Source organism: Dipodomys merriami, unplaced genomic scaffold, assembly GCF_024711535.1.
Source record: "Dipodomys merriami isolate MVZ:Mamm:240054 unplaced genomic scaffold, mDipMer1.0.p SCAF_1, whole genome shotgun sequence".
NCBI lineage: Eukaryota > Metazoa > Chordata > Mammalia > Rodentia > Heteromyidae > Dipodomys > Dipodomys merriami.
The window spans coordinates 60,517,751-60,544,822 of record NW_027202270.1 but is presented as its reverse complement, the minus strand read 5'-3'; the positions used below and the strand labels follow the sequence as shown (position 1 = coordinate 60,544,822).

Below are 27,072 nucleotides of genomic sequence, written 5' to 3'. Positions count from 1 at the left end.
ATCAGCAAGAAGTCTGTCTTACAAGGCAACCAAAGTCAGAGTACATCTGTTATGAAAATACCTGGGGCCCATATTATACAACAGAACATGACAGAAGGCAAGTAGGAATAAGGTTATGAGGAGATACTGATGGAAAGATTTGCAATTTATGCTTAAAAATTTTTTTTTTGACTATATGTGGCATACATTTGTAATCCTAGCTATTCAGAAGGCCCAGCTCTGGAAGGTCACAGTTTGAAGTTATCTGGGCAGGAACGTCCTTGAGACTCTATCTTTAAATAACCAGCAAAAAGCTGAGGATGGAGGCATGGCTCAGGTGGTAGAGTACAGCTGTTAGTAAGATCGCTCACAATGTGAGGTCCTGAATTCAATCCCCAGTACTGACAAGAAAACAAAAACCAACTCTACTGGAAGACAAGCTGGATGAAAAAAGGAATGAAAAGAAATGTATTTACTACAGTACTTAGTAGTTTATAAAATGTTTTGTATACATTGTTTGATTCTGGAAATCTAAGACAGACATTTTCTATAATTCAGGTCTCTCTTTTTGACTACTGTTGCTCTGCACAAAAAAACCTTTTGAAGGGAGAGATACTAGAGTTTGGAGATAAGCCACTTAGTGTAGTATTAAGGCCTGGATAAAGTTACTGGCCATGACAGTGGATGTGATGTCAATAAACTGAAGAAAAGTTTTAAAGCTGATAGAATGAGCCACTGAATATGAGGATGAACATAAGAAAATAAATGTCTATTCAAAATAATTCAAATAGTATACATTTAACTAAGACAAAAATATTCCAATCTAAATACAATCTGGGAATTTAATTTCAGACCATGTGATTTTTTTTGCTCTTGTTTATAACTGAAGAAAAATAATTTTGTTTTTATGAAATTTATTCTTGAGAATTTAGTCAGATGAGGCCTGTCTCTGAGTTTACAACTTTTTGATTTCACATAAAATTGTATTTACATATGCCCTATGTAATAAGTATGTGTATATATACTCTAATAAGTCTATCTGAGTCAAGTTAAGTGCTTTTTTGACTGAAGATATAAAACCTAGTGCCTAAATAACTAAAAAACTAGTGCCTTCATTTTTGAAGGGTGATTTTAGTTACCAATAGGAACTAAAAATTGCATGGCCAAGGCTGTCTAGCAGGATAATAACAAACTTTATAATAGACTTTAGGCTGTGTATTAGCTTGATGTTGAAATACTGAAAATAATGAAATACCTGAGACATATTTAAAAGGAGAAGAGATTTATTTTGCTTATCGCTATGGAAGCTCTGAGCCAGGATTGGGTGACCCTATTGCTTTGGGTGAAGACATTACATTGTGGTAGGGATATATAGTAGAGTAAACTGCTTATGTCACAAGCTGGGAGTAAAGACAGCTTCCTGTCTTTAAAGATAAATGCAGAAGATCCAGAGTCTTAATGTCACACCTACAAAGAAAATGAAATAAGGACCACCCATTGGAGCTCTCTTCCTGTATTTCCATAGCCCCTCTCAATAGTACCCATTGAAGACCAAGCCTTTAATGCATAGGACATTCAACATCCAAACTAGAGCAGATTGTATTGGTGATTGTATCAGTCCCTGGTTCCCGTTATATGACCAATTAGTAGGTGATTCTATGTCTCCTAACTGAAGCCTGATTGAAGAAGTCTTCAGTGTTTCTAGGGATGGGCCGGTAACATTGACAGCTTGATTCTGGAAACATCTCTGCCCTGTATAGATTCTGAAAGGTGGATCTTTTGGGAACACCTCCCTGTCCCCCCTCCCCCAATTAAGATTTTCATATCTAGACTCCTTGGATCCCTGCTAAACTTCAGACTCTGCCCAACTGTAGTTTAGAAATCATTCTTTATTTCCTTTACCACAATGTGGCCTGTGGCTCTTTCATTCTATGTATGTTCATTCTGTGTATCACTCTGCTAAGGATATCAAATTCAGATGTAGTTTTTGTTCTTCATAGAAACATACTCAGCAGAAGATAATGTCCCAGCAGTTCCTGATTATGGTACAGAAATCACTGGATCCCCTGTTACCATGAATTTAAGCTTGTGGTGGGGGAAATTTCCCCCTCAGCTCTGCATCACTCCAGACTAGAAATGGCTGATCACAGTAATATGAGCCATGGACTTTGCTGTATTCTGGCACTTGCATTTTGGCTTTGGGTTATGAGGATTCTTTTGCCACCAATAAATATACCAGCAACATATATGATATCCCAGGTTTCTCTGGTACACAACCAAAAACAACACTGAAATTTCTCTTTAAAGTTGTTCTCAGGAATAGGTATAAAATTAGTGAAATATTGTTTTCTGTATGGTAGGTGTGTGTGTGTCAAGGGCATGTCTAACACATTGTAAAGGATCTCTTTTTGTTAATTGAACATTTATTCTTGATTATTGGAAAACTCTTCTGTACTCTCATATTCTTTACTTGTAATCTAATATTCACTTGGCCTTGGAAAAAGAAAACCTAGCCTTATAATGTCTACATATAACAAAGGTGGGCACATTCCTGAGCTAGCAAGAGAACTGTTAGGGACTACTGCTGTCCAACCTGGTAAATATCAGAGATTGTTCTTGGCCTTTTTAAACATAAGGACTGAAGGGAAATAATTATTTCCTACCTTGTAAGGGGAGGAGGGCTCTTTTCTTTTTCTTTTTTTTTTTTTACTTTATTTTTATTTTTATTTTTATTGTGAAAATACTGTACAGAGGGGTTACAATTACATGGGCAAGATAGTGAGTACATTTCTTATCAAGCATTGTAGCCTCCTCCTTTGTTTACCCTTCCCATCCCTTCCCATCCTCCCTCCATTGCCCCCCCCAATCCTCCCCCCCCCCAAGTTGTAAAGATTGTTTCGACATGACAACTTGTACTTCTCATTGTTGTAACAGGTCCACCTGTATCCTTATTTAAATGACTTGTTTTTCCCCTTCCCCTCCACAAATTATACTGACATCAAATACAGTGAAAGCATGGGTTATACTGTGGGGGAGGGACATACAAAGCAACAAAGAAATGATTTTATAATTGTATTAGAAACAAATGCATGAAAGAAAAAAAACATTTAAAATACATATCTTAGGGTTCATTTTTCTAACATCACCTTATCTGACCTTTTGCTGCTTGACTCATACATATACTAGATATTGCAAATAAGGGAAATCATGGGACCTATGTTTCTTTGGGCTTGGCTTACTTCACTTAATATAATTTTTTCCAAGTCTTTCCATTTCCTCACAAATGGGGCAATGTCATTCTTTCAGACACTCTGAAAACATTACAGGATGGAATAGGAGAAACCCTAGGTCTCCTTGGCGCAGGCCGAAATTTTCTTAATAGAGACCCGGAAACACAACAAATCAAAGAAAGGTTGGACAAATGGGATTGCATGAAGTTGCAGAGCTTCTGCATGGCAAAGGACATAGCTAGCAAGATCAATAGAAAGCCCATGGATTGGGAGATCTTCACTAGCCATACAACGGACAAGGGTCTCATATCTAAAATATACTTAGAACTCAAAAAATTAAATCCCCCAACAACAAATCCTCAAAGAAACAACTGCCCAATAAATAAGTGGGCTAATGACTTAAAGAGAAACTTCTCTGAAGAGGAAAGAAGGATGGCCAATAGACACATGAAGAAATGCTCAACCTCCCTAGCCATAAAAGAAATGCAAATCAAAACAACATTGAGATACCACCTTACCCCAGTTAGAATAGCAAAAATCAAGAACTCTAATAACAACAGATGCTGGAGGGGATGTGGACAGAAGGGAACCTTACTTCATTGTTGGTGGGAGTGTAAACTTGTTCAACAACTTTGGAAAGTAGTATGGAGGTTCCTCAAAAGACTTCACATAGAACTCCCCTATGACCCAGCAATCCCACTTTTGGGCATTTACCCAAATGATCACAAACAAGACCACACTAAAGCTACCAGCACAACTATGTTTATTGCAGCATTATTTACCATAGCTAAGATCTGGAACCAACCCAGATGTCCCTCAGTAGATAAATGGATCAAGAAAAAAAGGAGGGCTCTTTTCTATACAAGGAGTCCCATTGATCAGAGTGTTGTGGCATCGTCTTCATGGAGACACAACAAATTCAGAAGTTCTTTGTATGTATGGTTGATTCTCTGGAGTCCTTCCCTTTATTTTTTTTTAATGCTTCAGACTATAGTGTTAAGATTTTAATTTTTTGCCTATAATTCTAGCACTTTGGAGTCTGAGACAGAATTTATGAAGTACGTAGTAAAAGTATGTCTCCACAAAAAAAATTACTGAGAACCCCCCAAAACTTTTTTTTTTATTCTTCTGTTCCTGGGGCCTGAACTCAGGGCCCGGGTGATGTCCCTGAGATTTTTGCTCAAGGTTAGTACACTTGAACCGTAGCTCTGCTTCTGTTTTTTGGGGGTATTTTATTGGAGACAGCTGTCTCACTGATTTTCCTGTCTAGGCTGGCTTCACACTTCCATCCTCACAGCTCACCCTCTTGAGTAGCTAGGATTACAGGCATGAGCCACCAGTGCCCAGCAAGAACTTTTGTTTATTCATATTATATTGATATTATAAATAACATAGAAAATTTGGTATTTTTCATTCAAAATAATAAAACTCATTACATGTTAATATAACCATTCCTATTAAAAACAAATACCAGTGAAAATGCGGTTACCTTAGTTAACTCAAGCTACCATTACAAATAACCATAATCTAGGTGGCTTAAGCAACAAAAAATACTTTCTCACAGTTCTAAAGCTTAGAAGCCTAAGCTCAGGGTACTAGCACAGTTGGGTTCTAACAGGAATATTCTTTTTGGCTCTCAGATGTCTACCTTCTTGTGATGTCTTCACATGATCTTTGGGTGTATGTGTTCCTGGTCTCTTCTTAGGAGGCCATGAGCCTGTTGATTTAGGAACCATCTCTTCTACTCCATTCTGACCTTATTTAACCTTAGACTTAAAATCCTTATCTCTAAACACAGTCACTTCGACAAACAGAATATTAGTGCACACATTTTGTGGAAACACAATTCAGTCTAGCAGTGATGTTATATATTTTATAAATCTTTTAATAAAGCCAGATATATCAGTGGTCATTTGGAAAATTGAGTTACTGAATTATCCACATCTTTAAGGTGTTAATGATTTCATAATGCAGTCTTTAAAAACTCACAGTAACTCCAATATAGTAAAAAATTGAAGTATTAGGAAGTTGTCAGTTTTGGGTTAGAAGTTTTTCAAGATTCCTACTTTTCATAGAGTGGAGTCAGAATAATAAAACTTAGTAGTAATGGTAGTAATACTAACTGGGGCTTGTACTCAGGGCTTCATGCTCTCATGTGGCTTTTCTGCTTATGGCTGGTGCCCTCCCACTGAAACTATGTTCAGGCTTTTTGCTGGTTAATTGGAGGTGACTCTTGTAGATGTGTCTGTCTGAGATGTCTTGAAACCACAATTCTCAGATCCCAGTCTCAGTAAGTAGGATCATAGCAAATCACTGACAACAGGTGGGAGCTTAATTTTTATCATTGACAACAACTATTGCCCTTTTTTTTCTTCTTCTGTAAACATAGGTTATACATGTTTGAGAAAATGTCTGCCTTGTAGGTAAGCCTGAGAAGTGATATTTTGTCAGTTCTTCCTTTGCATGAGAATGAGAGCATGGGTAGTTCATTTTGCCACTTGAATAATCACAGAAGTGCTTGTTCTCAAGACAGCTATACTTCAGTGTGCAGCCATACTGCTCTGTGCAGAGCTCCCATTTCACCATATACAACACTAGAAAGATGTGTTCAGGGATTGAGAAGTAATAATACAATACATTTTACTACTTCACTGACCCCATTCTTGGGTGAAACCAGCTCTTTTCTCTCTTTAACTTGAGACTACATGGCTGTAATGAATACATTGATTACCAGGACCATTTAGCCTGACTTCCATCAAGGAACCAATGGTTTTATTCACTTGTTATTGCTCTCACATTGATTTTTTTTCAGTGCAGATGCCAATTCTTTGAAAAAGGCAAGTAACATCTTAGTATTACAAATATACTCTTGATCTCACAGATGCTATAAAAGGAAGTTGAGGATCCTTGATGTTTAAAGACTGCATTTAACTCCTGCCCATACCCATTGCCTGCGATAATCTTGTGCTGGTAGAAGTGGTTCTGGTTGGCCAGAACTACTGTCCTTCTGACAGTGCCCCAGAATCGGTGTTAAGGGAGAGTGTGGGGAAGATCCTAGGAGAAACAGGAGATGTAAATGGGGAGTTAGGATCAGGTGGTGGACAGACTCCAGACCATTGCCTGCTGTTGGTCTTCGATAGGTCAAATAATGGCATACCTTTGATTTACTTTGATATGTCAGGACTCGATATGAGGAGAGCTTGGACTGACTGCCTCTATAAGTAGGTCCTGAGGTCTTGTGAAATGCTGCTCTAGGCATGTGCTTTTGCCTCAGTATAGATGCTAGGTTTTAACTACTACAGGTGGGTCATTGGTCTGCCAGACCTAATTGGGTATGTTAAGAGGATGAAGTTGGAACCATAAATGGATGAAAATAAAGGACAGTATTAGACCATCTTCTACCCTGTGAAGGTTTTAGTTGGTTAGTCATCCTAGAGAAATTGATTAAACACTAGACTTTCCTGGAGAAGAGTATTTGGGTTCTCCAGAGAAACAACCCATCAGGGATCTATAGATATGGCAATAAATATAAGAGGAGACTTAAGGGATTGGCTCACATGATTATGGAGCCCAGAAGTTCCACAATCTGCTGTCTTGCATAGTGGAGACTTAGGAAAGCCATGATTGTAATTTAGCCTGAAGACCTGAGAACTGGAGGACTAAGATATGTGTCCTGGAGTCTAAAAGACCAAACATTTATAGGGGAAGATGGATATCTTGGCTTATGGTGACAGGTTCTCTTTCTCTAAATTTGCTACTTGTGTTCACCTTGGATTCTCAGTGAAGTAGAGATGCCCACTCAGCATGGTAAACATGATCTTCTTTACTTAGTCTGAGGATTCAAATACACTCTTCCCAGAAACTACTCTCACAGGAACACACAAAAATAATAGTTTATCCTAGGTACCTGAGGCTCATGACTGGGATCTTACCTACTCAGGAGTCTGAGAATGAAGGATCATGATCTTCTTTACTCAGTCTGAGGATTCAAATGTAAATCTCTTCTCAGAAAATCCTCTCCCAGGAACATACAGAAATAATGCCTATGGCTCATGCCCATGATCCTAGCTATTCAAGAGGCTGAGAACTAAGGCTTATAGTATGAAGCCAGCCTAGGCAGAAAAGCCCACGAGGTTATCTCCAATTAACCACCAAAAAGCTGGAAGTGGAGCTGTGGCTCAAGTGCTAAAGCACTATCCTTGAGCAACAAAGCTTGGTGATAGCACCCAGGCCTTGAGTTTAAGCCCCAGAACTGGCACATAGGAAGAGACGAGGATGGGTGGTTAAAAAGAAGGAGAGACAGACAGACAGACAGATAGACAGAGACAGACAGATACAGAGAAAGAGAGAGAGAGAGAGAGAGAGAGAGAGAGAGAGAGAGAGACAGACAGACAGACAGACAGACAGACAGACAGACAGACAGACAGACAGAAAAAGAGAGAGAAAGTCTACCAGTTGTCTGGGCATACCTTAGTCCAGTCAAACTCATTAAAAACTAACAATCACGGGGCTGGGAAGGTGGCTCAGTGGTAGAACACTTGCCTTGCATGCCTGAGGCCCTGGGTTCGATTCCTCAGCACCACATAAGCAAAAAGAAAAAAGCCGGAAGTGGCACTGTGGCTCAAGTGGTAGAGCGCTAGCCTTGAGCTGAAGAGCTGAGGGACAGTGCCCAGGCCCAGAGTTCAGGCCCTACCACTAGACCCCAAAAAAACAAAAAAATAAACAAACAAAAAAACTAACAATCACAAGTAACCTTGAAAATCCTTGTGTGTGTGTCCTTCTGAATGGTCAAGAAACAAGGGTCTTGGGCTGCGAAGGTGGCTCAGTGGTAGAGTACTTGCCTTGCAGGCATGAGGCTCTGGGTTCGATTCCTTAGCACCACATAAACAGAAAAAGCTGGAAGTGGTGCAATGGCTCAAGTGGTAGAGCTCTAGCTTTGAGCTGAATTGCTGAGGGACAGCGCCCAGGCCCAGAGTTCAAGACCCATGACCAACCAAAAAAAAAAAAAAAAAAAAAAAAAGAAAGGAAAAAAGAAACAAGGGTCTTGTATTATAGCTAAACCATTTAAGTCAGACATTCGGAATATTTTCAGAAGTGGCTATAGATAACTGTATTGTACACCTTTATGCTTCAGAATTTAGTGAAGGCCATTTTCTGTTTGGGGAGTAGTGAAAATGTTTCTCATTTAGGTTGTGGTGTGTCAATGAGTGTCCCTTTGGGGTTTTCTCTAATCTTTTTTTTTTTGCTGCTACATCAAAATCCTTTCCTTTGTTCGTTACAGTAAAATATACACTTGGAAAGTAAGATACACATTTGGATGCTGTGTCTGCTTCCAAACATCTGGATGTCTGAAAACATCTGGAAAAATGACTAAGGTTTTCACAGGGATGTTTAGTGTTCTGCAGATGAAACTTCAGACTTATAATCAGATGTCTCCAAGGCCAAGGTGGCTCTAAATGTTTTATTAATTTATAAAAAATGAAAGTTCAGTAGATTGCAGAATACATTCAGATGCTTAACTTTCATTCACTTTTACTTCATTAGAGAGAAATCAAGTTTCAGAATGCTTTATTTAGATGAACTTTTCTGTCTTTAAATTCCAAGGAGACTCAAGAGCAAATGGCAGGTCTTGAAGTCTACTTTTGTTACAGCAGCATTCAGTATCTGTGAATGTATATGAAATAACAGACTGGCAACTGTAGAATAGTCTAGAAAAGTGGTTTCGTTGGGCCAGTGTGGCGTCAGCAACTAAAACTGCTGATGTTTGCCAGAGAAGGAAGAAGATGCTTTTCTGAGGACTAACTATGAAGTAACTGTTTACTTCATGAGACCCTGAAAAGAAAACGGAACTTTTGTTCGCAGGCAGGCTCCCAGAAGCATACTCTAATCAGTCATAACAGAGAGCTTGCCTCTAAAACCATGCCTTCCTGCAGGGAGTCTAGCTGATCACAGGGCCCTATTGTGAAGAAAGAAAAAGAAAGTATTGAGCCAGGCGCCAGGCAACAGGGCAAAAAGGAAACACTTAAGCAAGGGGCCTTTAATTTTTATATAACTAACCCAGAAGCATTTATAGCCACCTCATAAGAGTCAGGGCTCAATCTGGCTGCAGTCGTGTGGTGCCTTGGGAGCTGTTGCTGGAGGAGCCAGAGACAGCCACTGACCTTGAAGGAGACAGAGAGGTAGCTCAAGGCCGAGAGTCTGTTCGTTTCAACATCTGGTCAGCAAGATTATACTCTTTTATTACAAAGCTTTTGTAAAACCATCTTTTCTTTGCTATGAGCCTGTAGGGAAATCATCCACTGACCTCAGCCCATTCTTAGAGACACTTTAAACCACAGCCTTCTTTGCATCCAGGGTCCAGATTTATCCAAATGGTTTGGGACACTGTTTGGAAATGCCTTTCACAGATGTTGGAGAACATAGCAGAGTTGGTTTTTTTGGCAAGAAATGTACTTTTGCTTCATTTCTCCTTTAAGTGAAAATGTATCTTGCTTGTAGGAGTGGTTTGCTTTATCTGGGTAAAGTGGTACTTACCTGCTACATGAACAGGAGCAAACTAGCTGGGCTATCACAGTAATTTGGCCCTTGTACGCAGGTCGTACATAGCCAAGTACATCTCTCTGAATTTGTTTTGTATTAAGTTTCCATGTAGGTCAGTCTGGGAATATTGTGCTATATTACTACACTAGATTAGAATTGTAGTCCTTTATTCTAGATTTTTGTTTTCAAACTTTTATTAGATATGAAATCTTCCCATGCACAAGAAGTCTTACTAGGCAACCTGCCATTTCCCTGCCAAGTTCCTGAAATATTGAGCCTCCTGGAGCCGCCCTGTAACCCTTATGGTGTAACCCTTATGGTTTCTTAAAGCATGACTTGAAAGTCAACTAAGGTTCTTAAAATGTCTGTGAAAATGGAGACCAGAGCTGGTCATTGTTGTCTCATCTAACAGTAGCATCATGGTAGAGTTGTGACTCACATGTCAGGTTTTTATGATCCATTCACATAGTCCTGATTCTGAGCTTGTAACCCCTCACCCATCAGTGTCAGAGCTTAAAGTTACAAAGAGGGCATTTGTCTTAGGTGGTCTTTGCAGGGTTGGGCAGTATAGTGGCATCAGTTGGCCAAGACTGGACGCCAAGCATTTTCACTTGACACAATATAAATCATGGTCAGCAAATGTATTCACATAAGATGATGAGATGATTTGTAGTGAAAATGCCTCTTAGTTACAGTAGAGTACTTGTTTTTCCTGGTATGCATGTTTTGATTTATCTGTTGATTTACTTAATTTCTGGTAGCTCTGCTTGCTAGCAGTAGAAATCTAATTTCTGTTACAGTAGTGCAATACATAAGAGTTCCTTTCCAGTTGGCTCTGCTCTGCTCTTCTTTGTCTTTCTGCAGCTCCCAAACTTTCAGGTCTCCTACTCTATGGCTCCTTTTGATCAATGATCTCAAAGTTGATAAGGGAATGAGAAATATTAGTAAATTTAAAAGCCAAGAATGTACAAATTAAGCTGCAAGAGTGTAACTTACTTTATTTAAATATTTTTGCATTCCATAGCTTTATAGGACAGATGGAAGTTATATGAGCAATATATGTTCCTGCTAGTCCATACATCTTGATGAAGTTCTTGAACATCAGTGTATGGATTCTGAAAGCAGATGAAAAGTGGTGTCTTGTTGTTTGATCTTTACCAGTTTTTTTCTACAAATAGACAAGAGGCGTGCTTAATCAATCATGTTGGTCCTGTTTTAACTATATGAGTAAGGGTGGTCCAGATGTGAGCAGTATGAACTATGTCAGACGACTTCCTTTTGATGTGGGACCCAACTTTTACCAACCTTCCCCACACATATCTTCCCATTTCCTGTGGGATTATAGTCTACACTTGTTTAATGATTGCTAAAGTCATAAGGAAACAAATGTGAATCTGGTTTGCATGCTTCCTTTTTTTTTTTTTTTCCCCAGCAGAAAGGGAGAGGACTCCATAAGCTAGGCTGTTCCCAGAAGCAAAGTCAGGGAATTCTACACTGATCTCAGGAAGGCAACACAGACTCTCAACTTCTATGCAGAGTAACTCAGTGGAACTGACAGTAGAGACACTCCAGTATTTCTGGGGAACTTTGAGAGCATTCACACAGATTCTTTCCCAAACCTGACGTCTGTGTTGCCAATACATCATTTTGTGATTTGAATTCTTTTTACTAGCTTTATAGCAGTTATGAAGAGAAAGCTATCTAAGTCTATTACTTTAGATAAGTAAAGGAATTACTTGCTTCATAACACATATTCTTGGCATAAATGACTGTTGACAGAATGATTTCTTCTTCTTCTTCTTCTTTTTTTTTTTTTTTGTCGGTTGTGGGGCTTGAACTCTGGGTCTGAGCGCTGTCCCTCAGCTCTTCAGCTCAAGGCTAGCGCTCTACCACTTGAGCTACAGCACCACTTCCTGACAGAATGATTTCTAAACCACATATATTCAGAGTTCTTCTTAATGTCTACTTTAAGTCTGTCTATCAGGCTACTGTGGCATTTTGAGGGATATTTATCTACCATGAATTTAATTCTTTATTGGTTGTGCTGGTTAGATGTCATTCCTTTATTGACCAGTCAGCAATTCTGACTCTTTCGAATGCCACCTTTTGGGAGTCTTCACCAAGTGGGCAGAATTTTTCAGTGATGAGTGCTTGTTCCTTTGGGCACAGTCTAGTGAGCAGGACCTACACTGTCTTATGACATTCAATAGACCTTTGTTTTGAGAAACTTGTCTTTTGTGACTATCAAAATTAACCCATAGTGTTTTAAAATGTCTGCATTCATGACCATTGAATTAGACTGTCTAGATGGCTTCAGAAAAGCATGTTTTATCAAAGGTAAATTTTACTTTAGATTCTCCCCACCTGAGTCTACCTCTCCTTCCTGAGCTATGTATATTTCTCTCTCTGCCTTCTGAAACTATGGTTCAGTTTTGGGAATAAGTTTCCATAGAGTTATTACTTGCTGAAGATCTGTGTGTGTATGTGTTTATGCCTGCCAGTTCTGGGGCTTGAATTTTGGGCCTGGGTGCTGCCCCTGAGCTTTTGTACTCAGGGGTAGCAGAGCAACATCTCCACTCCCACTTTTTGGGGGGGCGAAGGGGAGATGAGTCTCCTGGACTATTTTTCCTCTGCCAGCCATGATCTTAAGATCTCAGTAATTTAGCTGGGCTCTGGCGGCTCAAGCCTGTAATCCTAGCTACTCAGGAGGCTGAGATCTGAGGATCGCGGTTCAAAGCCAGCCCGGGCAGGAGAGACCGTGAGACTCCTATCTCCAATAAACCACCAGAAAACCGGAAGTGGCGCTGTAGCTCAAGTGGTAGAGCGCTCGCCTTGAGCTGAAGAGCTGAGGGACAGCGCCCAGGCCCAGAGTTCAAGCCCCACGACCGACAAAAAAACAACAACAACAAAACAACAACAACAATAAAAAAAAAGATCTCAGTAATTTGTCTGTGTTATTTCACCTGTTCGATGTAAGTATTCATTTTAGCTGAACACATGTTCTAGGCTTTTGGGGTACTGCTTCACAAATTGTTGTGAATTTCTATGTTCACTTTAAATGGGCTAATATAGCTTCTGTAAGTGTCCTTTTTTTTTTACTTCTGTGTTATAATGCATTAAACTCATTTCAGTTAGGCATGTGAACATTTTGAACCTGCTTTTCAAGGAGCTTACATTCTGAATTATTCAAATTTAAAATTGTTAAAATCAAAATTAAAGATATTTTTGTACCATGAACATATTCTTGGATTGTGAATGCATGATAAAAATAATGGCAGATCTGCAAAGGCAACCAATGAAACACATTTGATATGTCTCTTAAAATATCACGAAAATATGCAAAGGAAACCACACATGAGCTTTTGGCCCTGTTTTACTTGGCTGTTTGTGAGATTACTATTTTGGATGGAAAGTAAATAGTATTTGAAAATGAAAGATACTCTGGTAATAATTATTAACACTAAAATCTAATTTTGGAATGCTTATGCTTGCATAGTCACATGCACATATGAAACTGTATGTTTCAGGTTTGTGGAGAAAAACAACGCTTTGAGAAGTTGATGGAACATTTCAGGAATGAAGACAATAACATAGATTTTATGGTGAGTTACTTTCATGTATTACATCCAATAAAGCAAACTCAGTTTAACGTTTTTTTCTAAACACATACACATAGACACACCACCACCACCACCACCACCACCGAACAGAAAATTTAGTTTAATGTATTGTAGATCCATCCTAGAACATTGACTCTTCATTTGTCTTTTCCCTTTATGGCATTTATTTCCAGTTGTATTCACTTAATGCACACTTCACTAAAGGACAAAAGTGCTGGTTATTTATAGCAAATAAAAGGGGAATTGGTGCATTTGGGAAAAAGAAGATGAGAACTGGTGCCAATACCTGCAGTTGCCAACTTCAGCTGCTGATGGTACTCCATAGAAATCCTAAGTGGAAGGAATCTTGACCTTTTTAACACTTGCTGACTCTGTTCAGTGGTCTTTTTCAGATCATATGCTGAAAGATTAAGAGCTTTGCTTTGTAGAAACTGAATTAATTTGTTAGCCCTCCTTCCTCCCATTAATGTGTATCAATAATCTCCCTTCCCCCTTTACCTATTTTCCTGATTTAATAATTCCAGGAGAAATATACAGTCATCCTCTAGATAGTCTTTTCAGGTGAGAACACATTCAAGAATGTGAGGTTCCACAGCAGCCCTGTCATTCTCAGAAAAGAACCACAAAAGGAGTTTCAGCACTTCTGAATTCATATGTGCAAATTTGAATCCTGGACTGAAGAAAGACTCTATCATAAAGATTGCCCTCAGAATTAGTTTTGAGTGGGTCAGATCTGTAGGTTGACTAATTACAATCACCCTAGGAGGGGCTGGGAAGGTGGCTCAGTGGTAGACTGCTTGCCTTGCATGCACGAGGCCCGGGTTTGATTCCTTGGCACCACACACACAGAAAAAGCTGTACGTGGTGCTGTGGCTCAAGTGGTAGAGTGCTAGCCTTGAACTGAAGAGCTGAGGGACAGTGCCCAGGCCCAAAGTTCAGACCCCAGGACTGACAAAAAAAAAAGAAAAACATCACCCTAGGAAAGTTGGACCTAGGAGGGGAGGTCCTTTCCTAGGCTGAATATCCCAGATAGACCACTTTGGATCTACAGCAGGTGTCCAAACAGTTGTTACATTGCAAAGCCTGTACCTAATATGCTAATAATGTTTTAATTTCAGTGGCTTCAATGTTTTTTTTTTAATTTTACTTTTTGTTGGTTGTGGGGGCTTGAATTCAGGACCTAAGCACTGTCTCTGAGCCTCTTTGTGCTCAAGGCTAGTGCTCTACCACTTAAGCCACAGTGCCACATCCAGTTTTTGAGTGGTTAATTAGAGATAAGAGTCTTATGCCCTGGCTGGCTTCCAACCACAACCCTCAAATCTCAGCCTCCTGAGTAGCTAGGATTACAGGCGTGAGCCACAAGTGTCCTGCAGTGATTTATTTTTAAGTGTGAAATTTAGCTTTGCTGATTTCTAACTTGTCCATGTGGAAAAAAAATTGGGAGTAGGGAGTTGCAACACAAATTTATATGCATGCTAGCCTTCACCCCTTTTCAGAATTGGTAAGAAATATGAGGTCTTTCAGAGAGAATTTTTCTGTTCTGTTAGGTACAATATTTGCTTTTGAAAAGAAGGAAAATAAGTGTAAGACAGGGTTACTTTCTCATTACTTTCTCTTATTAGGATTTTTGGAGACATTCAGGCTAATAGTGGTCTTGGTGATAAATATGTAAAGAAATCCATACTTTGGCTCATTACCAGCTGATTTCCTGTGCCTTAAGAGGAACTGATTGTGTTACAGCTGATTTTGCAAACTGGAGTCCCTAAGGCTAACGCGAACTTAAACCCTTGTGAGTTTAGTTGGACAAGTGAAGATTTTACATAAAGAGAGGCAGATAATGATACATAAAAGCAGATGCCTGAGTTTTTGAAAATTAAGAACACCTGATAATATTAGGTTACATTGGTAGAAAGTGTTAGCTGCTAGAGCCAAGTAGTCCCAGTTCTTTTTGTCTAAAGGAAGATGAACAGTTGAGTCTTGTGTTTAAGGCCTGCCTGGACAAAATTAGTGAGATCCTATCTCAAAAATAAAATAAAAACAAAATGGGTTGTTTTTATTTTGATTTCTTTTTATTGAGATTGTGTAGCTCAAGTGGTAGAGAACTTGCCTAGAGGCTATAGGTTCAATTTCTATCACCACCCACCCCTAAAATAAAGTAATGATATCCTCTGTAGTTTTTCACAAGCCACACCATTCCCCTTGTTGTGTTTCATATTACCTACTTCACTCAGTTAGGACACCTGCTGACTGCTCTGCCTATTTAAGTTTCTGCTGAATTATAACTAGTCCGTAAAAACAACTGTTATGTTCACATCCAGATTAGACACATGCTCTCTCAGTTGGCTTCTTCATATGTACAGGCGCCGAGGTGCCTTCTTTACAGGCCAGTGGCATACAAGTGCTATTCTGGATTCATGTCACCTATAAATAATTCCCTTTTTTGCATATCATAAAACCCAGTATTTAGAGCAGTTTTCAGGGAGATGTGGGAAGATGTCAGAACCCCTCTGTACTTTCTTTCCAGAAAACAAGGCTTTAGATAAACTGCCTCAGTAATGCAAGTAGGTTGTACAAGCTCCTAAACAACATATTTATCATAATGTGTAAATTGTTTTATTGTCGCTAAGACCTTCTTCTGTATTTGATGGGCAAAAAAAACCCCAAATAACATCTGCTAATTAAAAAAATATAAACTTAGAAAACAACAAGCTGGGTCACAAAGAAAATTGGCATTTTTTTAAAAGTTCATTTAACTCAAGAACTTTATGCATTTTTTAAATTAATTTTTTTATGGGGGGCTTGAACACTGGGCTTGGGCGTTGTCCCTGAGCAATTCAGCTCAAGGCTAGAGCTCTACCACTTGAGCCATAGTACCACTTATGGTTTTATGGTAGTTTATTGGAGATAAAAGTCTTCCAGGGCTGGCTTTGAACCATGATCCTCAGATCTCAGCCTCCTGAGTAGCTAGGATTACAGGCATGAGCCACCAATGCCCGGCTTAAAGTAAATTTTTTAGTAAAAGTTCCCTTTTAACTGATGGGGTTTATACACCTTCCAAAACATCCAGTGTGTAGCATGTATTTGAAGAATTGACTTAGTAGAAGCAAATTTTGAACAATAGCAGGAATTGTGGGGAGCTTAGGGGTCTAGTTCTGTTGAATTCTATTCTGTTATCTACCAAACTAGGGGCTAGTTTTCCCTGGAACAGATCTTAGGGGCACCGATGTAGTTGTGGGGAGAAAGTACTAAACTCCAAACTTTTTTGGAATAGAAATAAGGTGATTGCAGTGGAAGGTAGCAGGGAGCTCATAGTAAATTTTGAGAAGTAAAGATTTACATGTTCTTTGTAATATTTTTCCTATCTGGTTTTATACCTATACATATATCTGCAAAAGCATGTTTAGTTTGTTCTTTATACTTGTATGATTTCAAGGATAGATTTACTGAAATTCAGCACACATATTATTCACTTTGCCCACTATCAGTGGACAGTGTGTGTTTAGTACATATACACGGCTGTATAACCATCATGAGAACATTCTACCACCTGCAAAAGAGTTCCTTAGCAGTTACTTCCCATTTACCTCATCCCCAGCCTTAGGCATACACTTTCTGTTTCTATGGTTTGGCCTAGTCTGGATATATTTTCATGGAATCAGACATGTGGTCTCTTTGGACTGGCTTTTTTCACTTGCAATGGTGCTTTCCAATTCCTCTATTCTGTAATATTTGTGAGGACTTTATCACTGTTTATTGTCACAGTATTCCATTGGGTAGCTACACAGTATTTTATCCCTTTATGGGCATTGGTTTCTTCCTACTGTTTGTTTGTTATGTGTATGTCTATGAACATCTATGTGCAGATTTTTGTGTGAACATGTCTTTTTATTTCTCTTAGCTGTATGGTTGCAAGTGGTCTTGCTGTATCATGTGGTAGCTCTGTGTTTAACAGAACTGTCACACTTCTCAGAGGGGCTGCATCATGTCACATTCCCAGTACTTGTGAATGAGGGTTTCATTGTATCTATACCCTTTCCAACACTTGTTATTGTATTTCTTGTTTTGTTAGAAATGTAGTGAGTGTGAAGTGGTATCTCAATTAATTGTACCTCTATGACTCTGTATTTTAAAAGGCTCAATGAAATGAAAAATAAGGAAATTGGTAAGTAATCATAGGTTTGTGGAAATAAAAGCACATGCCTGTGAGAATAAAATTTGGAGCCCATCTAACCCTCTGACAATTTTATTTCAGGTGGCCTCTATGCAGTTTATTAATATTGTGGTTCATTCAGTAGAAGACATGAACTTCAGAGTTCACCTACAGTATGAATTTACCAAATTAGGCCTGGATGAATACCTGGATGTAAGTATAGCTGTCACCTTTGGTGTCAGTGTAAGAATCATTTTTTTCCCAGCCTCAAAAATATACTTCAGTAGTGACTAAAGAATGCTGAAAGCTTTGTGCAGTCAACCAGTGTTACACGATTTAATGTGAGTGATATGCCCTGCCAGGGACAGCAGGATTCTTGCGGGCACCCTGGGACCTCCCAGGGTCTTCTGTCTAAAGCCTTTTAGTACAGGCATCAGATAACTTCTTGCAGCTTGGTTACAGCTTTCCTCTGCTTTTGAGCCCTGTCTGGGTCAAGTCTCATTGCATTCTTCATCTGGGCTGCTGGAACATTTGCGTTCTTGTTTACTCTGGGGACCCCATGTGGGCAGACAGAGTCAAACCAAGACTGCTGTAGAATGAGAAGTAAATGTGTAGCCTATTAAACACTATGAGGAAGTACACACTAGAGACTTCCTCCCAAAGCTGTTACATTCTGTTTCAAGTGTTCGGGGCTTTAAAAGTTGCACTTTCAGTTCTTAGGAGAAGAGGGTTTAGTTTCTCTTGTTTCTTCCTCCTGTGTTTATGTACTTTGGCATTCCCCTGAAGTTCTTCCATTAAGAAATAGAAAGTTGATGTGAAAATTACCAGTGGACTTGTGTAGCTATGTGAACACTGGGTGTTTCCTGCCATTTGACTTGTAGACAGGTTTTATCCAGCTGAATTTGGAAGAGCACTAGTGGTCAGGCAGCAGTTGTTGACCTTATTCAAGATTTGTAACATGGAGATGAGAGAGACATTGCCTTTGGACATCTATAGATTTTGGCTGCCAATCTCCACTAGGGATAAAGCCAGGGGATTGTACGTACTCTCACTTTTTTGGGAGACCAATCACAAGGGCTGATTATGTTCATCCTGACACAATTGCTTATCATACCAGTCAGGCCTAACTTCCAGTAGATTGCCTAATATATTTGGGAAGGGTAATCATCAGAAAGTATTAATCAGAATTGACTTCATTAGGTAGTCACTCTATAATTCTTTTAAGGAAGATGTTATAGTAGATATTTTGGAGAAGGCTGGACTATTTGGAACAAACAAAGCATGTAGACTGTTGGGTAATGATGTTCTGTATTTGCAGAAAAACTAACACCACTGTCTGTGTGATTCTGGATTTTAGAAGCTGAAGCACACAGAGAGTGACAAGCTGCAAGTCCAGATTCAGGCTTACCTAGACAACGTGTTTGATGTAGGAGCTCTGCTTGAAGATGCAGAAACTAAGAATGCAGCCTTGGAGAGGGTGGAAGAACTGGAAGAAAACATCTCTCACGTAAGCTGACCTCAGAAAGGGGGATAGTGTTTGTGTATGAGTTGGGTACAAAAAAGAATTAACAGCTTTTGTCGTAGTAAATTAAAGAGTTCAGTGACTAGGGATGAACCATGGACCAGGAAAGAGGGCTATCAGAAGCTATTCTGGGTTCTTTCAAAGAAAGCAGGTATGTTACTTAAAGTCGGGTCCTTTGCTTTATCTGCTCCACTTAACTGGATCTGGCATTCTTGGTTATAGATACAGGAGAATTAAATGATTGGCATTTTCTATAGGACTAGAGAGAAATAAAATAACAGAACTTGCCCTTGTGACAAAGTATCTTTTGAAAAAAAAAATACATCTACTTTTACAATTGGCCACCTTTATTTGAACTGCTCCTCCGAATAACACTTTTTTGAATAGCTTTGGGTTGAAATAAGTAATGAACTTCCCTCACACATACCCAGACTGTTTATCAAAGTTTTCTGTATCAGACCAGTTTTCTACATCAACAATTTTGGGGTTCACTGTAGCTTTATACACCTATACCCAGCTACTCAGATAGGATTATTAAAAGCCAACTCCAACAAAAAAAAAAAAATTTGTGGAACCTCATTTCAGAAAACCACTGGTCTCATACCTGTAATCTCAGCTATTTGGAGAGTAGAGATAAGCAGATCACTATCAGAGATTGTCTGAGTGAAGAACCACTAAAAGTAGAAGGATTTTGGGTCGCCGTGCAAACACTAGTGCCTGACTCTTGCTTCATCTCCAGTACCACAAAAGCCAAACCAAAGCAAAACCAAACATCAAGGACAATAACTCTTGACAGTGGAGGGAGGCCAACCCTTCCTTCACCATCCTCTTCTCTACCCTTACGAGCCCTGAAGGAAAAGAGGGAGACACACTGCATGCCGAAACACTAAGGGACTCATGTATGGGTTTTATTAAGGATCACATAAACATGATTAATTCCTGGTAGAAACAAATGTGCATTCTGAACATAGTGAAAATTAGCCTTTGTGGAAAACAGCTTGTGCAACCCACATAGGATCTGAGGAGCTTGGGGCCCCTAATGGTCTTGGAGCTATACTTTCTGACCGCCATGGACCTGGTCAGAATAATCCTGCATTGTGACTCAGCTTCTTTTTCAAAATGTTACAGTTATCTGAAAAACTGCAAGACACAGAGAATGAAGCCATGTCCAAGATCGTGGAACTAGAAAAACAGCTCATGCAGAGGAACAAGGAACTGGACGTTGTCCGAGTAAGTGTGAGGCTGACAGCCATCCAGATGGGCGTGGAGGGGAACACGCTCCAGAGCTTTAGGCTCGTTGAGCATGGAATCCATTTGCTTATGAGGAATGCATCAAGGCAGCATATTTTTCAGAAACCCCTGGAACTGTTTGCAAGGTGATACTCTTATGGAAAGTACACATAGTCTGGGCAGGTACACATGTGTGTGTAATCAAGTCCTGGAGAGCCAGTATTTCCTTATCACAGATTTTGGGAGCCACAATGTTTTGCCATCTGGAGGAGACTGAATTGATTCTGGGGATCACCCATTTGGTTGGAAAGAAAAACACAGCATGGATTTAATTCATACCACTTATTTGTTTTTATTAGGCTTTGGACTTCATTGTATTTCTTTGCTTTGCTTCAACTCGAAACCAGATTTTGTGGTTGCTATGGAAACAGCAAAATCACAGCATAGGCTAGACCGTATGCTATTCACCAGAAAAGGGGGAAAAAGTGAGTGGGAGAGAGGAAGGCAAAACAAACCAATCCATTTTATTGTCAGATAATCCCAGCTATTTTGTTTGGCATTATTGTGATTTTGCCTTTCGTGTCAAGTATTTTTGGAGTGCCATCAAGGGGCTTGGAATTATATAGAATACAAAAAACACCAACACCCCTGGAGGGCCTTCTGGCAAATGGTTTGCCTTTATACCACCACTAATGCGATGGCAATGTTATGGGATGGTTATCAAGTCTGTGATATTCTCACATGTCCTACAGTTAGCTCTAGGAAATTTATTTTCTGGCACACAATTGAGACAAAGTCGCAGCATATGGACTCAATTCAAGTTCAGACACTTGGATTATTAAAAATGGACAGGGTGTGAAGAATGTCTCCCTGCCTGCTGGATCCTTGTGGTGCAAGTTCACATATGCAAACCCAGAAAGGAAGCTCAGGTCTATAAAACACATTTCACTAGGCCCTCTATAGTCCCCTAATACCAGGAACCTGGACAGCCTTTGGTTAGAAAATCGGAACTTCTTCATTTTCTGATAAAAACCTAACCAGAAATAAGTAATTAGTGGATGGAAGCTTTGGCCTGTTTCCTTACTGTATTACCAAAGGGAAAATGTTATAATTACTGTTGTGAGCCTAGCTAGTCAAGGATTTAGACACTATGAGGACCAGAGAAATCCATTCAAGGACAACTAGCGTCTGGTTACTCATGAATAGATTATCCCAGGCATTGCAGATTTTTAATCCTAGTCTGACTTGTAGCCAAGTCTGATATAGGGCTCTTTTGTCTATTGTTAGCTGATATGTGTATCTAGGAGTTATAAATGAATTTTAAAATAAATGAAAGAAAACAAGCTGTGTTATCAGAACACCCTGTGGAGACTTCAAGGCCAGGTTTGGTGAATAAAAGTCATCTCTGCCCTTTTGCCTTCCACTGCCCAGAAAGTCGAGTTAGCCGCATTTGTTAAATTCAAAGATCATCATCAACAATAACAGTTGCTAGAATATATTGTGTATATTACTAGTGTAATTAATATTTTTAGTTTTGGCTGAGGTCCATAGATTTCTCAGTATATGAATGCCACTTTTTTTTTTTTTTTAAAGCAGTTACTCTTGAGTTTCTGAGTTTGCTAATTTGATGGTTTCATAAGTGTGATTCATGTCAAGACAAACTCTTGACCGTGGACTCTTTTGCAGGAAATCTATAAAGATGCAAATACCCAAGTTCACACATTAAGAAAAATGGTCAAAGAAAAAGAAGAAGCCATTCAAAGACAGTCTACCCTGGAAAAAAAGATACATGAACTGGAGAAACAAGGGACCATTAAAATTCAGAAGAAAGGGGATGGAGACATCTCCATACTGCCAGTTGTAGCTTCTGGCACACTGTCTACAGGGTCAGAGGCAGTAGCTGGTCACTGTGTGGGAGCCTTGCCCCCTCCTGCCCCACCACTACCTCTGTCACCAGACACACCTGAATCAGGTAAGAAGCCTTGGTGGGGAATGGAGATAGCATTGGGATATCTGTGTGACTTCTTTTACCAATTACCTATTTGTGTCTTTTGCCTGCTTTTGATGACATGTGATTTCACTTCTGATTGTAAAAATGATTTCATTTTGAGATTAAAGTTAAAAGTCTTCATGTCCCTGTTGTTACAGTATTTAAGTGTTTGGTCATTATATACTGTGTTTGCACATGACATTTTGTGGGAGACCATCCCTCTATTTTCTAAGTAAATTGGTTTCTTTTCTTTTCTCCAGTGCAAAATGGTCCGGTAACACCATCAATGCCACCAGCCCCACCTCCTCCCCCACCCCCTCCTCCGCCGCCTCCTCCCCCTCCTCCCCTCCCAGGCCCTACAGCCAGCGAGACTGTGCCAGGACCTCCTCTCCCACCTCCCCCTCCTCCCTCTGCACCCCCACTCCCCGGGACATCTTCACCTACAGTGGTTTTCAACTCAGGATTAGCAGGTGAGAGCACAGACTGGGACATGTGTGCAAGAAATACTTATGTATCTCCAGGGCTAATTCTGCTCTTCACAGACTGGGTCTTTTGTGACGACACACATCTCTTAGGATATGACTATTCCTGCTCCTGTAGCCAGTAAAGGGGAATTTCTCACACCCAGAGGCACTGTGCCTGGTCATACTCTTTCTAGCAGGAGGTTCTGGTGGCTCATCTCATCTTCGCACCTCCCCTAGCCCCACCAGGAGCTGGGAAACACAGGTGGTTCTCTTCTGAAGGATCAGCCTACTTTTGTGAGCTCAGCAAACATTTTCTTGACCTTGAGGTGATCAAGGCTTGGAATTAGGCATAGGCCTTGAGTATTTTTTATTCTTTTTTTATTTTTTTAAAGTTATTTGCAGTATCTTTTAGAAAAGAGGGAAATGCCTTTATGTGTGTTGCCTGATTCAGGCTTCCAGTTGTGACTTCTGAGCATAATTTGCTGGAGTGGATTTAAACTCTCAGGGAAAGTGCTGGCAATAGCATTGTCTGCATGCTTTGTTTGAAAATCTTCTAAATAATTCCTGCTGTCCCCCTGTTGGCCACATAGATTGCCACACCATACGGTCTCATTCAACAGCAAGTGAGAGAGGATAGTTGCTCTAATACCCTGAAATAAATTCTTAGTTTGTTTTGGTTGTGGGTGGGCTGGGTGGGCAGCACTGGGGCTTGAACTCAATGCCTTGCACTCTCGATTTACTTATTTTTCACTTGGATCTGGCACTCTACCAATTGAGCCATGCCTCTGCTTTCAGCCTTTGGCTAATTAATTGGAAATAAGAGTGTTAATGGATTAGTGTGCTTGGGCTGGCTCTGAACCAAGCTTCTCAGATCTGAACTTCTGAGTAACTAGAATTGCAGATATGAACCACTGGTGTTGAGCTAAGTTTTTGGTTTTAACCCCTTGAAATGAATTTTTAATCTTAACTGTTATGAAGTCATTTCCCAATGATGGCATGTTTCGCAGGCATTGGGACTTGCTGTATAGTCACCATCCCTGTGACAGTTAAATCCCACTTGCTCGTCCACTCCAGGACGTTAATGAATCATCTCCTTTATTCACTGCGAGAAACTGTTCTAACAGCCTCCGCTTCCAAGGCTGCAGTTCTTTGCTTCAAGTCTAAATGATCACTGTCACTGTAAACATTGCTTAGTCTTTTGTCCCTTCAGAGGTCCTGTCAGCAGCTATACTGGCCAGTCATTAGGTAACTGTGAGTTCCAGGGAGGGTGCCTAAAATCTACCTGTAACAATTTTGCCTTCCTCAGGTCTGTGATTTTTACTTCCACATCAACTTCTAAAAAACTGTCACGGAGTCCATTCTGAGTAATAGTCTCAGTAAATTCATGGCTTATTTTTACCCTTCAAGGTCTTCCCTGTCTACTACTTTCTTCTAGAACTTTTATTGCTTCTGAAGAGAAAAATGGGAGGAGAGTCATCGTGGAACTGTTGGATTGTGGAATGTAAATAAACAGCCCTCTCGGGCAGTCCTGTGCCCTCACCAGGTTAACCCTCAGTGACTGAGTGTGGACACTCACAATTGCCTTGCGCACCTGGGCCCCTGATTAGGCTTTCCTTGTTGCCCCTGGGGAGCACTCACTGTGAGACGTCTGCTGTGCTGTGTCATTTGGAACTGCTGCTTTTCTCCTTGGCAAAAGCTTCCTGCGTGTTCAGCATCCGCTTCTATTCACCTGAGCTCTAACATAGAACTCAGAGGCAGAGGTGTGCAGGTCTAGGGCTTCCTTCCCAAGGGGTATATTCTGTCTCTGCCTGGCTGATTATTTCTCTTGCTTCTCACATATTTTTCTCTCTTGCTCATTGCTGGGTTTGAATTCAAGGCCTTGCACTTGAACTGTACCCCAGCCCTTTTTGCTTCAATTATTCGTCATCTCGTTTCTTGTGTTTATACTCAAGTATATACTCGAGTATATACTCAAGTATACACTCAGACTGTAATTCTATATATGCTTCCTAATAACTGGTGGTGTCTACACACCACCACACTGGCTTACTGATTGAGATTGGGTCTTGGTTTAGGCCTAGTTGGGGCTCCAAACAGCAGTCCTTTTGGCCTCTACCTCGAGAATCGTTGGGATTATTTATGACTGTGAACCACCACACCTGGCATGAATTTCTTTTTGCCATTACTTAGTTTTAAAAAGTTTGTTGGCTTTCCTGACTGCTTCAAGTTTAAGGTTTAGAGCTCTGTTCAGGATTGCCATAGTTGGAAGTTGTCTCCATTGTACCTCCCACAATGCAGAGGGCTGTAGGGATACTGGAAAAACGCCCTATTCTGTAGTTTCCACTAAACAATTACAAGAGAGGCATTTTCTTACAAGATAGAAGGATTACAAGATCCTTCTCAGTTTTAATAGCTTGCAATCAGGCATTGGCAACAAGCCTTTATCTCTTTCTCTCTCTCTCTTTTTTTTTTTTGGGGGGGGTCCGGTTGTGGGGCCTGAATTCTGGGCCTGGGCGCTGTCCCTCAGCTCTTCAGCTCAAGGCTAGCGCTCTACCACTTGAGCCACAGCGCCACTTCCGGCTTTTTTCTTTTTGCTTATGTGGTGCTGAGGAACCGAACCCAGGGCCTCAGGCATGCAAGGCAAGCACTCTACCACTGAGCCAACTTCCCAGCCCCCTTTATCTCTCTTTTTTTTGGGGGGGGTCCAGTAGTGGGGCCTGAACTCTGGGCCTGGGTGCTGTCCCTCAGCTCTTCAGCTCAAGGCTAGCACTCTACCACTTGAGCCACAGTGCCACTTCCGGCTTTTTTCTTTTTGCTTATGTGGAGCTGAGGAATCGAACCCAGGGCCTCATGCATGCAAGGCAAGCACTCTACCACTGAGCCAACTTCCCAGCCTCCTTTATCTCTTTACTAGTCATCGGTCACTTGGCTTTCAGAACTTAGTAAGAGAAGCCAATCTTATGAGAGGTTTAGCCAGTATATTCAGTCTCTCTCTCTCTTTCTTCTTCTCTCTCTCTCTCTCTTTCTCTCTCTCTCTTTCTCTCTCTTATTCCTTGCCTCACATGCTCTCTTGCTCCCTCTCCCTTTCCCCTTTTTAATCTCCCTCCTCCCCTTTCCCTCCCTCATTCCTTCTTTTCTTTCCTTCCTCACTGGAACAAAGAAGCCAGACAGAGAATCCCATTAGTCAGTGCTGAGCTGGCTTGCCTAGGACCCCTAGGAAATCTGGAACCTGTGATGTCATTAGGCCTCTGGGTCTACAAGTGGTGGGTGTCTTATCTCGACAGTGGACAATGAACAATAATATTCTTGGTGCCACATCAGGGGATCAGGAAGAGATCCCCATAGTTATGTCTAATGAGAGTTTCCTTTGCATTTTAGAAAGTGTTAGTAGTGTGGAATAGGTATTTGGAGTGTGAAGCAGTCCCTCTGCTGGAGTTGGTCACCATGACAGACCACTGAGTAGTCTGTGACCTTTGCTGTGTCTTTGAGATGTACTTGGATGATCTCAATGAATAGTTGTTACTGTAGCTAGTTATTTTTAATTAAGAAATTGCTCACATCCTTATATAATAGTTAACAGTTCACTATGGCTACTTGGGATCAATGGGGTACAATTTTTTTAAATTTGCCTCTTCTAAAGAGAATTTTTAAAAAGTAAGTGAGTTTTTAAGGCAGAACTGAATGGAAATGAATTTTTGGCTCTATGCTGCCTTGTGAAATGTGTCCAAGAAGCATGAAATTCTATGCTGAGTGTGTGAACTGCTAGGCCACTTGATTCTAACCGTGTCTAATTTTTTTTGTATTTTTCTCTGTTCTTCCTGCGCTTCCACAAAAGATGGGCCAATCAAGCTTTTCTGTAGGTTGCTCCTCACAAGTGTGTTGAGTATTTGCCATGTGTTCCTGTTGGTCACACTGTGCCTTGACATCCTTCCACGCCATCTTACTTTGGTCCATTGCATTTTGCTGTTGTGTGTATGGGGAGTCTGGGTGCTGGCTGACGGTGACCCCAGGCTTGTCTACACTTGCTGGTTGAGCCTGTAGAAGAGATGATCATTCTTCTGACAGTACCCTGGCTTCATAGGCCATACTCCTTTTTCTGATGAAAAGAGTATTCTTTTGACTTAATTTTCCCCGGTTGGATTCAAAGCTTTAACTATAAACATGCTTTAGATTTATTCTAAAGAAACAAAATGAGCAAAGAAAGGCTGCTGAGTGCCCCTGCCAAGACCCCTCTACTGCCTGTGACTTGCTCAGTGGAGCATGGCCCACCCAGAGCTGCTCTCTTTCTCCTCATCTCTGGGGATGGAGGGGATACATTGGTCATCTGAACAGCCTTTCTGCTCTCTG

General features: G+C 40.4%; 1 protein-coding gene across 8 annotated transcripts in view; it reads left to right on the top strand.

Annotated features, from left to right (window-relative positions):
• Positions 1 to 27,072, top strand: part of Fmnl2 (formin like 2) — a 294,762-nt gene that overhangs the window by 245,365 nt on the left and 22,325 nt on the right. For 4 of the 8 annotated variants that reach the window (XM_070023179.1, XM_070023218.1, XM_070023189.1 and 1 more), the window contains exons 10-16: positions 13,277 to 13,351; positions 17,622 to 17,732; positions 18,877 to 19,026; positions 20,170 to 20,271; positions 21,958 to 22,243; positions 22,522 to 22,731; positions 26,561 to 26,581. In XM_070023179.1, coding sequence (XP_069879280.1) covers positions 13,277 to 13,351; positions 17,622 to 17,732; positions 18,877 to 19,026; positions 20,170 to 20,271; positions 21,958 to 22,243; positions 22,522 to 22,731; positions 26,561 to 26,581 — 955 coding nt within the window. The remainder of the gene's footprint in view (positions 1 to 13,276; positions 13,352 to 17,621; positions 17,733 to 18,876; positions 19,027 to 20,169; positions 20,272 to 21,957; positions 22,244 to 22,521; positions 22,732 to 26,560; positions 26,582 to 27,072) is intronic. The other 4 variants (XM_070023246.1, XM_070023208.1, XM_070023226.1 and 1 more) reach the window with 1 other exon arrangement.